We start from the raw sequence: 14630 nt of genomic DNA on the forward strand, positions 1-14630 counted from the left end.
TCTGGAATACACAGGGACCCCATATGAGGACAAGCAGTATGCGTTTGGAGATGGTAAGGAGCTGACTCCAGAGGCGTTTCTAGCTGCATTATCAAAGTCTAGGGACAAACAAGCAGGAAGCTATAGCTACCTTCTTCCTGCCTTGCATGTGAGCTTCCCAGAGCCATTTGGCTGGTCACTGCTGGAAGCAAAATGACATTTGGTTTCCTGTCTTGGTAAGGCAGTTTTGCAGTCCCATTGATTAAACATTAGATGTGTCTAAGCTTTGTAGCTGTTAATTGCCATAGCTGTTCACTGTTGCTTCTAAGGTATAAGTATTCTAAACATGGGAATTGCCTGTCTTAAAGGCATGGGTGAGCTGTTACTTAAAATGTTCCTTTCCCCCATTGATTGCTTGATGTCAGAGACACGGCTGGCAAAGGGGGATCTGCAGAGGGGGAGGAAGAGGCAGAGGAAATGAGAAACTTGATTCTATCACACAACAAAAGTGAGATAAGCCTTCTCTGGAAGGCTGCCTGTAAGGTTTCCCAGCAGCACAGAGATGAAGGAGCAGGACGCAGGTGGTAGGAGGCAATTGGATTCAGCTCCAGAGGAGAATTGGCTGCACCTGAATTTCCAAGAAGTAGAAGGCGGAGCAAGCGATTAGAACAAAGCAAGGCCATCAGGAAGCGGGGGCAGGTCTGGCTTATATCTGGCCTTGGGAAGGATTGCTGGAAGCCTGTTCTTGCTGATAAACCTCAACTAGTAAAACTGCCAGTGTTTTGTGTCTTTGTGTGAGAGAAGGGCTAACCTGACACCTAAATACAGTGGACCCTCCAAATACAAATTAAATTCGTTCCAGGGGCCCTTCTGTGCACGCAGCAAAATCTGGAAGTATACACTTCTGGGTTTGCCGGGTTCGTAACCCGAAACTTACGTGCCCAGAGTGGTACTTAACTAGAGGTTCCACTGTATGTGTTTTAGGGGTGGGTCAGGTTCAGACATTCTCTCAAAGGCCACTTCCACAATCATCTGATCACCCCATGCTGGCAGGTGAAGACTTTTCCTTTGCCCACACAGGGTAGCCAAACCCAACAAGACTTGGTGTCAGTGCCAATCAGCTGAATGGGGCTTACAGAAAGCCTTCCTCGCTAAGGAACCACACTTAGGAGCACACTTCAAAGTCCCAATTGTTTCTTTACAGCCACATACGTACCTGCCCAACACCTAGTGTCACATAGGATGCCAAGTGTAGGGCAAGTGTGATTGGAAGAAATGGCTTCATGGGCCAATTTGGGACCTTTGCTGGGCCTAATCTGGCTTGTGGGGCAGATGTTAACCACCACAGATGTATGTGGAAGAGCGATGGTAATTGGCTTTTTAAAAAGAAGTCACCAAAACAAGTTTTTGTTATGGCTGGACATTCTGATGTGCTTCTTGTGTGAAATCTGGAGTTCTTACATCAGATTGCTCAGCTATGATGTTTCTTCTAAAACACACTTTCCACCTGAAGCAGTAACAAGAGGGGGAATAGTTCTTTAATGCCATTGTGGCTCCCCCCCCTCCAAAACAGAGGATTGTGGGGAAGGGCTGAAAGTGCCCTCATATCCTGTTCCACCTCCTGCCGCCTTGATACAGAGAACCTCTTTGAACCTTTGCTACTTATCACTGACCTTGCTCATAGTACAGAAACCATGCGCTTATCTCTTGACCAACAATGAATCCCTTCAGCAGTTAGGATTATTGTCAGTTGCTTTGGTTTTTTGCTTAGTGTCTTTGAATTATCTAGCTGTGGGAATTGTGGAAAGCAGAGAAAAAATATATCCAAGAACATTTGGAAATAGATGGAGCTTTTTTAAAGAAGTACGGTAACTTGTGCTTTTTATGTGACTTTCAAGAAAGAGTAGGATTAAATCCCAGCCCAGCTGCTGCCTCTGATCCTCAGTGGTGGACCAAAGGTTAGACAGCAGCCTGCAAGTTCTGCTGGCCACTTAGTGTAAGCCTCCTGCTCAATCTGGTCAGACCTTCATCTGGCCAAAAAGGTGGTTACGTTCTCATGTAACAATGCACACTGAAGATCACTTAACAATGGCTTAGTGTTTCTGAGTATGCCTTCTGGCTTTCATACATGCCAAATGTCTTGGTGGACCTCAATGATTTTAAGGTTTGTGTGTGTGTTTTATGTAGGCCATGTAAAATGTTTAGTGATGGGAGTTGAAGTGGAACAGACAATCTCTTGTTGTGTCTACTTCTAGATGCAATTGCCTCTTTAAAAGTATGGGTTGTACTTTGGACAGTGGCCAATATGTTTCTGCAGCTAGAATGACCTTCCCCAATCTGGCACTCTGGTTGTGTTGGACTATGGCTCCCAGTATGAGATTGCTAGGATTCATGCCTGATAACCCCCTTAGGAATGGAGCCAAAAACATAAGAGAAGCTGGAAATGAAGGGGAAAATAAGCCTGACTGGTATAGAAGTGAAAACAGACTTACCATGGACTTACTTTTCATACCTGTATTTACAGCTCCTGATTTTGACACAAGTCAGTGGACTAATGTGAAGGAGACGCTGGGCTTGGACTTCCCAAATGTATGTAGCAACTGTGGAAAAACCCAGCAACATGTCATTGTGCATTGTGCATTGATGGGGATGGTGGGGTCATCCTCCTGCTGCTCCCTCTTTGAGATGAGTGAGAGCAATCAGGCCAGAGTCCTGGGCACTTTCTCATCTGGCTCTGCTGCACTGCTGCTTCAAGTACAGGTCACAGCTCAGTGGAAAATGACGACGGTTTGTGAGCAGAATCTAAAGCAGTGGATTGGCTGGAGGTTGAGATCTGCAGTGTATTCCTGGCTTCTTGCTGGAGCAAAGGCTGCCAGGAAGCCAGAGGCCAGGACCTTTCAAGTGTGCCTGGGGGGAGAAGCCAGGCCCTGTAAATTCTGCAATTAAACTCTCACGCACAACTCTCAAGTGCAGTGTTTCTCAACTGGTGGTGCAAAATTGCCACATCAATCCTTGAGTAGCCCTAAATAATTATACTAGAGCTGTGATGCAAAAACTAACACCTAACAGTGTGTTTTCTCCTGAAGCCATTTCAGTTTAGACATCCTTTCTGCTGGCATTGTTCATCCTATGTAAATGGGAAGTTGTCCAGGAAGGATGATGGGGCGATGAAATGTTCTGGGTCTTCTGCACTGGCACCATTAACCTTTCCTATCCTTTCCTTAGCTCCCTTACCTAATCAATGGTGAGATGAAGATCACACAAAGCAACGCCATCATAAGATACATTGCACGCAAGCACAAGATATGTGAGTCTTTTTGGCAGTAGTGTTTCTTTGGATGCCAGCTTAAAATTAACCAGTTAACTGATTGATAATATTATTGCCAAATAATTGGTTAGTGGATACGCTCTTACCTTCTGTGTATGTTGTGTTTCTACAGGGGGTGAGAGTGAAGAAGAAATCATCAGGATGGATATGCTTGAAAACCAGCTCATGGATGTCAGAATGACCTTTGCAAGACTTTGCTACAGTCCAGATTTTGTGAGTCTGGTGGTTTGAATCCTCCTTCCAAGTTGGCAATCCAGCCAATGACGAGAATGATTTGGGGATCAATATGGAGTGAGTGGGTCAAAAAATAGCACTTATGTAAGTCTTAACAAATACTTTCTTTCTGCTCTTTGAGGGCTAGCAGAGGAACAAAAGATCTTTAGAGTTAGAGAGAGAAAGAGAGTCCTATAACTTGGGAGTCAGTAGTTCAAGGTTTCACAAGAGTTGAATTGGAAATGAATCTGTGTATGTAATAATTCAAGAATTTCTGGTTGCAGGAAAAAGTGAAGTCTGAGTACCTGGAGCAGTTACCCGGGGAACTGAAGCTGCTCTCCCAGTTTTTGGGGGACAGGAAGTGGTTTACAGGAAAGAAGGTACAAGGGCTATGCCTAATTCCATAGAAACGAAGATGTCTCTCTAGTTTTATGGATCCATTTAAAATGTCTTCCTGTTTTGATTTCCTAGATCACCTATGTAGATTTCCTTGCATATGATGTATTGGAACGGCTCTGGATGTTTGAGCCAAAATACTTTGATGAGTTCCCAAATCTGAAGGATTTCCTTGACCGCTTTGAGGTGAGATTTACTGTGTTGTATGCATGGATCTCCAGTAGGAATTGTTCTTTTATCCATAGCAGAAGAAATGTGATCCACCAACCAACTTAATATTGGCAGTTTCCCTTAATCTGTCCCTTTCTTTATTCATCCTTATTCACAACCAGTCCACAGGGTAGGACTAAATGTCAGCCTCCTCCTCAGACCACACTCACTCTATGTGTTTAAAGTGTCATGATAGCACTTTAAAGAGTCATGGCTTCTTCCAAAGAATCCTGGGAGCTGTTTTTTTGTTAAGGGTGCTTCCTGCAAGTTACTCCCTGGCTCTAAGAGCAACTGTCCACATTGGTTTAGCAATCAGTCCCCCTTCCCAGGTAACTCTGGGATTTCTGAACCATATCTCTGTGAGCAGAAACTCTCAGCACACTTAATGGACTACCACTCCCAGAATTCTTTGGGCGATGCCATAACTTTTGAAAGGGGTATCATAGCACTTTGGATGTACAGTGTGAATGTGGCCTTAGTCTCAGTGCTGCCTTTGTGGAACTCAGCAGGGAGAATAATGGTTACAAAACCAGAATTGGTTGACCGGGATCCCTCAGGATCCATTCCAAGTTTATGATTCTATGACTTCTATGGCTCTGCTTGCCATTACCTCTGGATCTACCTAATGTTGGTCTCCTTTCATCCTTTCTTAGCTGTTCCACTTGGTGCCAGCCTCCAGAGATTTACACATGTGACCCCCCTCCCTTATGGATATTAAATACTCTTTTTAAGGGGGGGGGTAGAGACACTGTGTATATGCTATCACATAGGAGTTGTGCATTCTAACGCTAGGGGTGGGTGTGTTTCTGCAGGGTTTTCCTGCAGAAAGGTGCTTCCCCTACCTCACCCCCTTCACACATCTACACACACAAGCTGTGTAGATGCCATACATGCTATGAGAGACTGGCAAAATTGCACAACAACAAAAATCTGATTCTCCAGATAATGAGAAAGTATTTGCTGGGCTGTGTGTGTGGCAGAATCTACACACAAACTCTGTCATGTTTTTCAAGCTATCTGCTGTTGCTGTATACCAGGCGTAGGGATCCTTTTTCAGCCAAGGCCCACATTCTGTTCTGCAAAAGCTTCTGGAGGCCACTGTCAGTGGTGAGGCAAAAGCAGCTGAGCAATTGCTGTAAATTTTATTTTCTTACCATAGGCTCATTTCTACATGTGCTCTGACACTCAACTCTATCCTCCATCTAAGGAAATGAGAGGCATTCTCAGGGACACATTATAGCCAGGCAAAAACACACAAGAAGAGTGCAAGCATGTCCTGAGTGGAAAGCATTTTGGGTCCTAGACAACTGTTTTCAGGTTTCCTCCAGAGTTGGATTTAGACTCTTGCTATGTGTGATGCTGTTGCTGTTTAATGACTCTCTCTTGCAGGCTTTGGAGAAGATTTCTGCCTACATGAAATCTGGCCGTTACCTGAAGACTCCCATCTTCTTGAAAAATGCCAAGTGGGGCGATAAAAAATAGAAGAGGAGAATGTGGACCTTAAAGCTTCTGTAGATGAGTGTTGGCATCAGGGATGGCCTCTGAATGATTCACTATCCCTTCGTGCCTTTAAACATGTATGTTATGTTGTGTTAATGTTGTCATTGTGACTCTTAATTAATGTTGTCATTGTGATAAAAAAAAGGATACTGAAACAATTGTCCTGGCTTCTTATTCCAAGAGCTCACAGGGCACAAAGCAACCTGACTGTGGGAGAGGGGGGAGGAGGAGGAGGAATTGTCGTCCCTTGCAACATTGCCCAGTGCAACTGATGCCCTTGTGTCAGCCAGATACACTGGCAGGACACATGGTGGTGTAAAGCCACAGGTTTCGTTTGTATGATTGGGAAGTGCTAGCCTGCCTTTCCTCCCAATTAAGGCCTTTCTACATGATCCATAAAAGCATGCCTAAGTATCTCAGAATACTTAGAATTAGCCAAATTGACAGACATAAGACAAAAACCAAAAAGTGAAGTAAAAAAAAGAATGGGAGTGCCTAAATGAATACCTCAAAAGTCAAGGTTCGAGGGCAGAAATCTGGCTGAGTCTGGAATAACCTTGTGAAGTGAAAGGATATGAAAGAAGGATTTATATCTAGATGTTAGGATAGAGATGATAAAGAAAACAGGAAAACGGGAAGACAAAATGAGAGATAAAGGAGGTGCTGTGGGATTGGTGGAAGTCAATGTCTTGATGTTGTTGTTTTAGTGTTTATAATATTAACTTGTAAGATATGGATATGGATTTGGGTTTTTTGCTTTTTTGTTGTTGTTTTTTAGTTTTCGAATGTTGATTTTTGTGTGTTGTGTATTGTTATTTTTTTATATCTTTCGTGTTGCTGTTGTTGTGTGGAAAATACTAATAAAATTTATTTAAATAATAATAATAATAATAAAGCCTGCCTAAGTAGGTTGTTTTTTTAGTTCTTTCCGTAATCTTTCAACAGTTAACCTTTCAATAAAGGTGTGGGGTAGAAGAGATGAGACACTGCAGTGTGTGTGTGTGTGTGTGTGCGTGTGTGTGAATTGTTGTAATAGACAGTAGCTTTCAATTAATAATCAAATAATTTATACCCTGCACATCTGGCGGGGTTTCCCCAGCCACTCTGGGCAGCTCCCAACAGAATATTAAAAACACGATAAAAGATCAAACACTAAAAACTTCCCTAAACAGGGCTGCTTTCAGATGTCTTCTAAAAGTCAGATTGTTGCTTATTTCTTTGACATCTGATGAAAGGGCGTTCCACAAGGTGGGCGCCACTACCGAGAAGGCCCTCTGTCTAATACTGTATTGCAGGGGGGAAAGCCGCTTAAGGGGTTAATTGCCTGAGGCACTTTTTCAAACTTGTAAGTTTGTTCAAAGTCCTCTCTCCAAAACCTGACTCCAGCCTGCAGCGCCTGGCTGCTCTCCAGCTTCTCTCTCCCAGGAGATTCCTGTATCAACTTGGACTGTAGTCTTATGCCCAATTAAGTAATAAGTAAGTGGGCATTAGGCTGCAGTCGAAGTTGTTACTGGGGATTGAACTCGGTGGGATTTACTTCTTAGCAGACATGGACAGGGCTGAGTGGTTAAGAAATTTCCAAAAGCTTCACGAATGCTTCTCACTTGACCGTGTTTTGTTTTGTGTTGTTTTGTTTTTAAACGCCCTTTCCTCGCAACAGAAAGATCACATTGCAACTTTATTATATAATGTTTCACAAAACTTAACATGAAAAGTATAAGAAGGTGGTGTAGGACGTGAAAAACACGAGGCCACAATAACATCGGGTTAGAAGAAAGCAAAACACTTTCCCACCCCCGTCCTTTTTCGGTGCTAATTGGGACTGACCCCAATGGGAAAGTGCTGTTCTCCGGGGCAGGTTTAATGTGCAACCAAGCCAGTTTTAGGATTATGTGTATTTGAAGTTTTCATAAACTCTGTAATAAAAAGCCGTTCCCCAAACGTTGCTTCCACGCCCCGCCCACCTAATTAAAAATAAGATTAATCGGCTCTGGCCCTTTAAAGAGCTGAACTCGACGCGCCTCGGCGGCTGCTTCTCGAGTCCCTCCTCCAAGGTGGCTGCTGGCAGCGAGGCTGAGAGAAAGAGAACTCGACAGGCAACATGACGATGATTTTGGGCTACTGGGACATCCGAGGGGTGAGTTCCTTGTGCAGAAAGCGAGGAAGAGGTCTCCCCCCTCCGCCTGCTGAGTCTGCTCTGCAGAGCCTTCCCAGGCCCTCCTTGCTCCCGCGGGGGGGGGGGGGAGTCGCGCCCATGGGTCGCCCCTGCGTAAGTCGGCGCCGTCCAGGGGCGCCGGACCAGCCGCTGCTTACGCCCTCCCAACCGCGGGGGGCCTTTGGGTGCGCTCTTGCTCCCGTGGCTTCTAAGGCGAGGAGGGAGAAGTTCCCCAGAGGAGCTCGAGCCACTGTCCCGCCCCCACCAGCCCCCGAGCCTTGGGAAGCTGCGCTGCCGTCGAGGGGCTGCGCTGGAGGCCCCCAGCTGATCTCCCGGGGCAGCGGCCGGGGAAAGGCGGCCGGAGCTCGGCGGAGGCCTTTTGTCTGGCTGCTCCACGTGTCTGCTGCCCCCTGCAAAAGGCCGGCAGGTCCTGCGAGACGGTTTGAGGTGCACCCCCCCCCCACGGGCCTTCGCCTCGCCTCGTTTTTCGCGCGAGCGGAGCTCGACGGGGCGCCCGCAGCGGAGGCTCGTTGGACGAGCGGTTCCCACCTGCCGAGCTCTGCTTCGTCCACGCCTACCTTGCCTGCGTGTTGTGCTGTTAGGACTCTACAGCCCCGTGCACGTGGAAAGTGGGGGGCCATCGATAGCGATTAGCCACGAGGGAGGAATTCTGCTGAATAACAGTTGCAGAAAATCACGGGTGGGTGGGGGATGGAGAAGGCCCAGGGGCTCACATCCCGCTTGCGGGTTTCCCACAGGCATCTAGGGGTCCACTAGTACAAATTACATTCATTTCCCTTCTGACACAGACTCTCGGTTCTCACTCGGGGTCAAACTCTCAGTTCACCCCCAAATGCCTCACCAGGAGAAGAGTTCCTGGAAGCAGCGGACTTCAAGTCTCCCTCTAGACTAGCTTTTTATGGTTAGGCCTAAGGCAGATGGTACTTGCTGTGTCCCGTTCAGCTGCATTCCCCATTCCTATTTCCAGGTATAACAGGTTTGTTGAGTTTTCCAGGGGGGCCAGGGGATAAGGAAAGCCCCCCCCCACTTCCCGCACAGCTCTTTCTTCACCTTCTGCCCTCTCGTCCTCCATCTTAGATGCTGACTGCTGCTGCGATACCTTTTTATTCTTCTTTCCTTTTTTCCAGCTTGCCCACAGCATCCGCTTACTACTAGCGTACACAGACACCCCCTTTGAAGATAAGTTTTACAGCTGTGGAGAAGGTGCGTATTGCTAAGCTTAGAATGTACCAAGCTCCTCTTAGTCAGAGTACTAAACACTTTTTAAAAGTTGCTGCTTTATTATTAGTTTCCTGGTGGGGCAGAGGCAGTTTGCCTTTGGGCATTCTGAACAAGAGTTGGTAGGGAAAGTGTTTCGCTTGTGCTTATGTCAGCCAGTTATTTGAAATGCCCAAAGTTGCATTTTTGCAACTATGTTAAACTTAAGTACTACAATCTGAAGGTATGTCAAGTTGCTGGAAGGCTCTCTCTCTCTCTCTCTCTGTGTGTGTTGATGAAGGGCTTGTAACACTCATATTTAATATATATTAATATATTTAATATATCAGTTTGCTTATTGTTATGTAATTGTTACATAATGTTTATATATGTCGCATTACACACCACCATATATTTCTAAATGGCTACCAGATGTTGTTTGGAGGAATATTCCTAGAACTGTGTGTGTGGTGACTCTGTTCAAGAGTAAAAAAGGGGCAGAATTAATCTAACTAAATCTTGGCTCTCCCATACCCAAGTGTGGATATGTAAGTTTGGTTTCTGCGGTCTGTACTTGCCCTAATAAGCAACAGAAAACTAAATGATTCAAATTCCCACTTGTTGCCACAACATTTGAATCACCTTGGTGTGTAGAATGGAGGCGCATACCATGAATGCAAAGGTGTATTAGAGGCTGCTGTTACCAAACCGTCACAATGAGCTTTTCAGGGTGATTGTGAAAGTAGGTTTTATCTTGAGTGCTATATTGCTAGCTCACTCTGGTGTCTTTAGCTTAATCCCTTGCATTTGTGTGTGTTTGCACATGAGAGAGTGACAGAGAGCATAGGGAGAGCATAACTGTAGGGACAGTACCTCTTAAGTGGCTTTTTCTCTGCAAGCTTCTCTTAATTTAAGGATGGATGAATATTCCAACAGTAGCTTTGCAAAGTATGGGAGTATGCAACCACCAAGGACATATTTAGAAATGATTTCGGTACCCCAAATCTTCTGGGTACATGCCCTCTTTGTGTTTGTTTCAGAATTAAGATGCGCTCATGCACAAGAGTGCAGTCTATGCACCACTCAGTTGGTCCACATTTCCTGCTTGTCTTAGTGGATGGTGATGGGGGATATTTTGGTTTTGCACACCTGGTGGGAAGTGGACAATGGGAAAAAAAGGCAATGGCCCTTTCCAGAGTCACTTCTTGAATCTGCTTGATTTCCTACAAAGAAACTGAGGATGTGGCCAGATGCCACTGCCTCCAAGTTTAGAGTTTGCCCTCTGTTGTAACACAGTTAACAGTTAACAGCTGGTTCAAAATGTGCCAGCCAGGTAACTGACTTACTTGAGTTCTATTTAGAACTCATATAACCCCTTTTTAAGCCAGCAGCAGCCAGTTTGTTTCCAGGTCCAGTTCAAAGTGCTCAAATTAGTGTTTAAAACCTGGCATGACTTAGGCCACATTCCTTGTGTTAATTGGGAATGTTCAAAGAGGAGGAGGGAGAAGTTTTCCTAACTGTAAAATACTAGGAGATGGAGATCTTATAGCAGAAGCACCATCTTGAGGCAGATGTCTGCATTTGAAAACGTGTAACAGCAAGAACTGATTGTGCTTATAAACCCTGGTTGTCCAGAAAAGCCTTGAGCACAATGGAGGCTTTGTCTTATAATCCACATAGCTCAGAACTTGCTGTTTTCCTCTTAACTGCATCTTCATTTTGCAAAGCGATTTCTTGAAATCTTCAGAATGTCCCCACAGTTTCTTAGGATCTAGAAAGAAAATATAAAACCAAGCCAGAGAACTGCTCCATGTAACTTTCAGAGAGACTCCTCTGAATGGATCCTAGCAAGATGGACAAGTAAAGTGTGGGAAAGCAATTCAGAATGCTTGCCTGAACTTGTGCCCTTGACTTGAACAGGGCTTGCTATAACTCAGCAAGGCCCAGATCTATCAGCCTCTGTAGAAAAATATCCCTCAGAATGCTCTCACCAAGCTAACTCAGAATTAAATCTTGCTGAATTGTCATTGGACTTTGTCCTAAGCACCTTCCTTGGGATTGCAACCTTAGCCACAAATTCACGGTGTGTGTGTGTGTGTGTGTGTGTGTGTGTGTGTGCACATGCGTGCATGGCATTTCTTAAACGTTGATTCCCTTGCCTGTGTGAAGGAGAGTGACTGAGCAAATTTTATGTGCAGGAAGTGAAAATGCTCTCTCTCTCTTCCAGCCCCCGACTATGACAAGAGCCAATGGTTCAATGAGAAGGAGAAGCTGGGCCTGGACTTCCCTAATGTAGGTCACTGTCTTTTTCTATCATATGACAGGTGCGAAGAGGAATGTGCCTGGGTTATCCAGAAGTTCTGGAGATTTGGTGGAGGAATGTGCCTTTCTTCCTTGTGGTACTCCTCTGTGGGGCCTTGGGTTGGGAAGCAATGCTTGAGGAATGAGTGTGAGTAGAGTGAATGGGGGCGATTAATGGTGGAAGCACAAAGTTCCAAGCTGATTTGTCTTTAAGCTGATCATTCTTTGCTTACTTTCCAGCTTCCTTACCTAATTGATGGCAAGACCAAGCTAACACAGAGTAATGCCATTCTCCGGTACATTGCGCGCAAACATAAGCTCTGTGAGTAGAATTGAGTTCTTTGGGGGACTTGGGCTGGCTGAATGGGATCGGCTTCTTTCTGTCTGTCTGGGATTTCTCATTGCTGTGTGTTGTCTCCAGGTGGAGAAACAGAGGAGGAGATTGTCAGAGTGGATATGCTGGAGAATCAGGTGATGGATTTCCGCATGAGCCTTGTGATGGTCGTGTACAACCCTGATTTTGTGAGTTCCCCTGCCTCTGTTGTTCACAGCTGCTGTTGTATTGTGGGGCTGGCGGGATATTATAGGACAGGGGCTGTGCCTGCTTGCAAAAGCTCTCGCTGGTGCTGCCCCAGACTCTGAGCTTCCTTTCTTTTCTTTTCTTTTTAAAGTAAGTATCTAGCCCTCCTAGACAGGGCAAAATGTGCAGGTACTTTCTAAGCAATTTCTGTGAAATTATTAATATTGATTAAATTTATATACCACTCTTCATCTGAAGATCTTCGGGAGATGCACAAGATAAAAAAGCAGGATAAAAGCACAAAATAGTTAAAACATAAGCAACAATAACTCCCCATCCCACAAACACAATTAAAAGGCTGTAGAATCTTAGCCAAAGGCCTGGTTGAAGAGGAACATTTTCACCTGCTGCCTAAAAATATATAATGAAGGTGCCAGGCAAGCCTCCCTGGGGAGAGCATTCCACAAACAGGAAGCCACTGCAGAAAAAGCCCATTCTTGCAATGTTACCCTCTGGATCTCTCAAGGAGGCACAAGAAGAAGGGCCTCAGATGATGACCAGGTTCTGGGTTGGTTTATATGGGGAGAGGCAGTCCTTCAGGTATTGCGGTCCTGAGAGTGAGTGTGGTGTGATGACCTTGTATATTTTTCTGGTGCTGGGTAGTGCTCCTTGTTATTAGACAGCCTCAGTGTATCTCCCTGTGTAAAATTAATATTGTGTGATCCCACAATTGGGACTGGCAGGAGATAGCTCATTTCCACTGAAAGCTTAAGCTTGTTGCGGGTGGCTGCCTCTAATTTTGTGTTATGCCATTCCCCCATTGCAGCCATTTTGTGACTGGTATCCCCAGCACTCTCTCAAAATTCAAAATGTGCCCACTGTTCCAAAAAGGTGATTGGCCCCTGTTATAGGCTGTCTCCAAAAGGAGAGTGAGTCACACTGTATAGAGTGAGCAATGTTTCTTTCATCGAAGTATGTGACTTTTCCAAGATCTCGAACTGTTTTTGGACTACAGCTCCCATGTTGCCTAGCTAATAGGACCCCAGTGGTCAGGGATGATGGAAATTGTAGTCTTCAACAGTTGGAGACCCAAGTTTGGGAAACACTGGTCTAGAACATATTTCTAGAAACCTTGCTAGAGATGGGACGTGTGTGCAGGTGTGTGCATTTGTGTGGGATTCACACTTCACAAGCATTTTCTGCAGGAAACACCAAGGTACACAAAGCAACAGTGTTTGCTGCGTAAATGTGAATCTGCTCACAGAACAGCGTGTTTAAATTTCTCCTGTTGGTGTTATGGCGATTGATAGAGTTTGGCTTGAAGAAAGTGAAAAAAAGTCTCCATAAACCGGCTCTTCTAGGTCATGCCTAATAACTTCTTGTTTTCCTGACATATTACTCCTTGAAGGCAAGATGCCATCCTGCCTTGTTCTCTGATAATTCTTGCACTAACAACATCAAATTCATAGGTTGTTGGCTGGAGGGGAGTTATGCTGAACTTTACCTGAGAACACGGATCCAACCTTCCCCCTTCCCCTTTGCTTGTTTTGCAGGAGAAACTAAAACCTGGGTACTTGGAGCAACTGCCAGGAAAGCTGAAACTGTTCTCAAAGTTCCTAGGGGACAGAAAGTGGTTTGCTGGGGACAAGGTATGTGCATGTCCACCTAGAGGCATCTGAAAGCAGGCTTGCTCCCTTTGGTGTCTCACTTTTGAGTCTCTTTCCAGATCACCTTTGTTGACTTCCTCATGTATGATGTCCTTGACCAAAACCGCATGTTTGAACCCAAGTGCCTTGATCAGTTCAAGAACCTTCAGGATTTTGTCTCCCGTTTTGAGGTTAGTGCTGTCTTCCCAAAACGTGCTTGCTTGCAGGTCTTTGCCGTATCTTGTGACTTGGCTCATTAGCTTCTGGCAAGAAGCCACAAACTGATTGACTACAAAGTTCCAAACTGGCTAGAGCAACTGTCCAAGTTGGCACAAACAGGAATTTGCAAGAAACATTTGTCTGTTTCCTTTTTTGCACATAATGGCCAGGGTTCTGAAACGTGCTTTGCTTCAGAGGGAGATGGTGGCAATTTCCCATTCATCCATCATTTCATATGTTCCTAGATGTGACTGGTAGCAAGGCAGTGGGTGTTAGCAATTAATTGACTCTGCTGAAGGGTCTTGACTGACATCTTTGTGGGCTGTGAGAGAGAAGGAGGTTTTGTTTGTGTTCTTGCCCATCCCGTGTGCTGTTGCAGATACAGTGGGAGCGCCTTCCTTCATGAAGTGATGGATTGCTCCAGAAGCCTCCTGGAGTGTCTTATTTTCTACCAGATGACTTAGCTCAGAGATTCAGATGCTTCCTGGTCAAATTGTTTGTGAGTGGAGTTCCTCAGCACTGGCACAGCAACACAGCTGGGTTATGTTGAGCTCAGTAGGTGAACACTTTGGCTGCTGTTGTCTTACACATGCAGCTTTTGAAATGCACAGGGGGTCATTTCTCAGTGTTTTTGTACATAGCGGTTTGCGGTTGTACACACCTTTGCACCATAGCATTGTGTCAAGGGGCAGCTGCTATCGGTGTTGTCTGTACACACGGTTGGACCTGTCTTCAAACTACTGTGCAATGTATTTCTCTATTCTCCTCCCCTCAACTAGAAGAGACAAATATATTCTGCTTCCTATTTTGCCAATCTCCTTTAGAGATGAGATAAACACGTTGAAGGAGAATGGCATGCACCTACAGTATCAGTAGGCCAGCCCCAGCAGGAGATGACCTGAGAAAGAGCTCTCTGTGTGCACATGTACACAAGTAGAATGTGCT

General features: G+C 45.2%; 1 protein-coding gene across 1 annotated transcript in view; it reads left to right on the top strand.

Moving 5' to 3' along the window:
• Positions 1 to 14630, top strand: part of LOC307219205 (uncharacterized protein) — a 28132-nt gene that overhangs the window by 11232 nt on the left and 2270 nt on the right. The window contains exons 5-15 of the mRNA XM_079982204.1: positions 3420 to 3520; positions 3805 to 3900; positions 3992 to 4102; positions 5516 to 5605; positions 7707 to 7763; positions 8930 to 9005; positions 11227 to 11291; positions 11541 to 11622; positions 11722 to 11822; positions 13374 to 13469; positions 13547 to 13657. Of these exons, the coding sequence (XP_079838330.1) occupies positions 3420 to 3520; positions 3805 to 3900; positions 3992 to 4102; positions 5516 to 5605; positions 7707 to 7763; positions 8930 to 9005; positions 11227 to 11291; positions 11541 to 11622; positions 11722 to 11822; positions 13374 to 13469; positions 13547 to 13657 (986 nt within the window). The remainder of the gene's footprint in view (positions 1 to 3419; positions 3521 to 3804; positions 3901 to 3991; positions 4103 to 5515; positions 5606 to 7706; positions 7764 to 8929; positions 9006 to 11226; positions 11292 to 11540; positions 11623 to 11721; positions 11823 to 13373; positions 13470 to 13546; positions 13658 to 14630) is intronic.

The sequence above is a fragment of the Podarcis cretensis genome (genome assembly GCF_951804945.1).
Source record: "Podarcis cretensis genome assembly, chromosome: 6".
In the NCBI taxonomy this organism is placed as follows: Eukaryota; Metazoa; Chordata; class Lepidosauria; order Squamata; family Lacertidae; genus Podarcis; species Podarcis cretensis.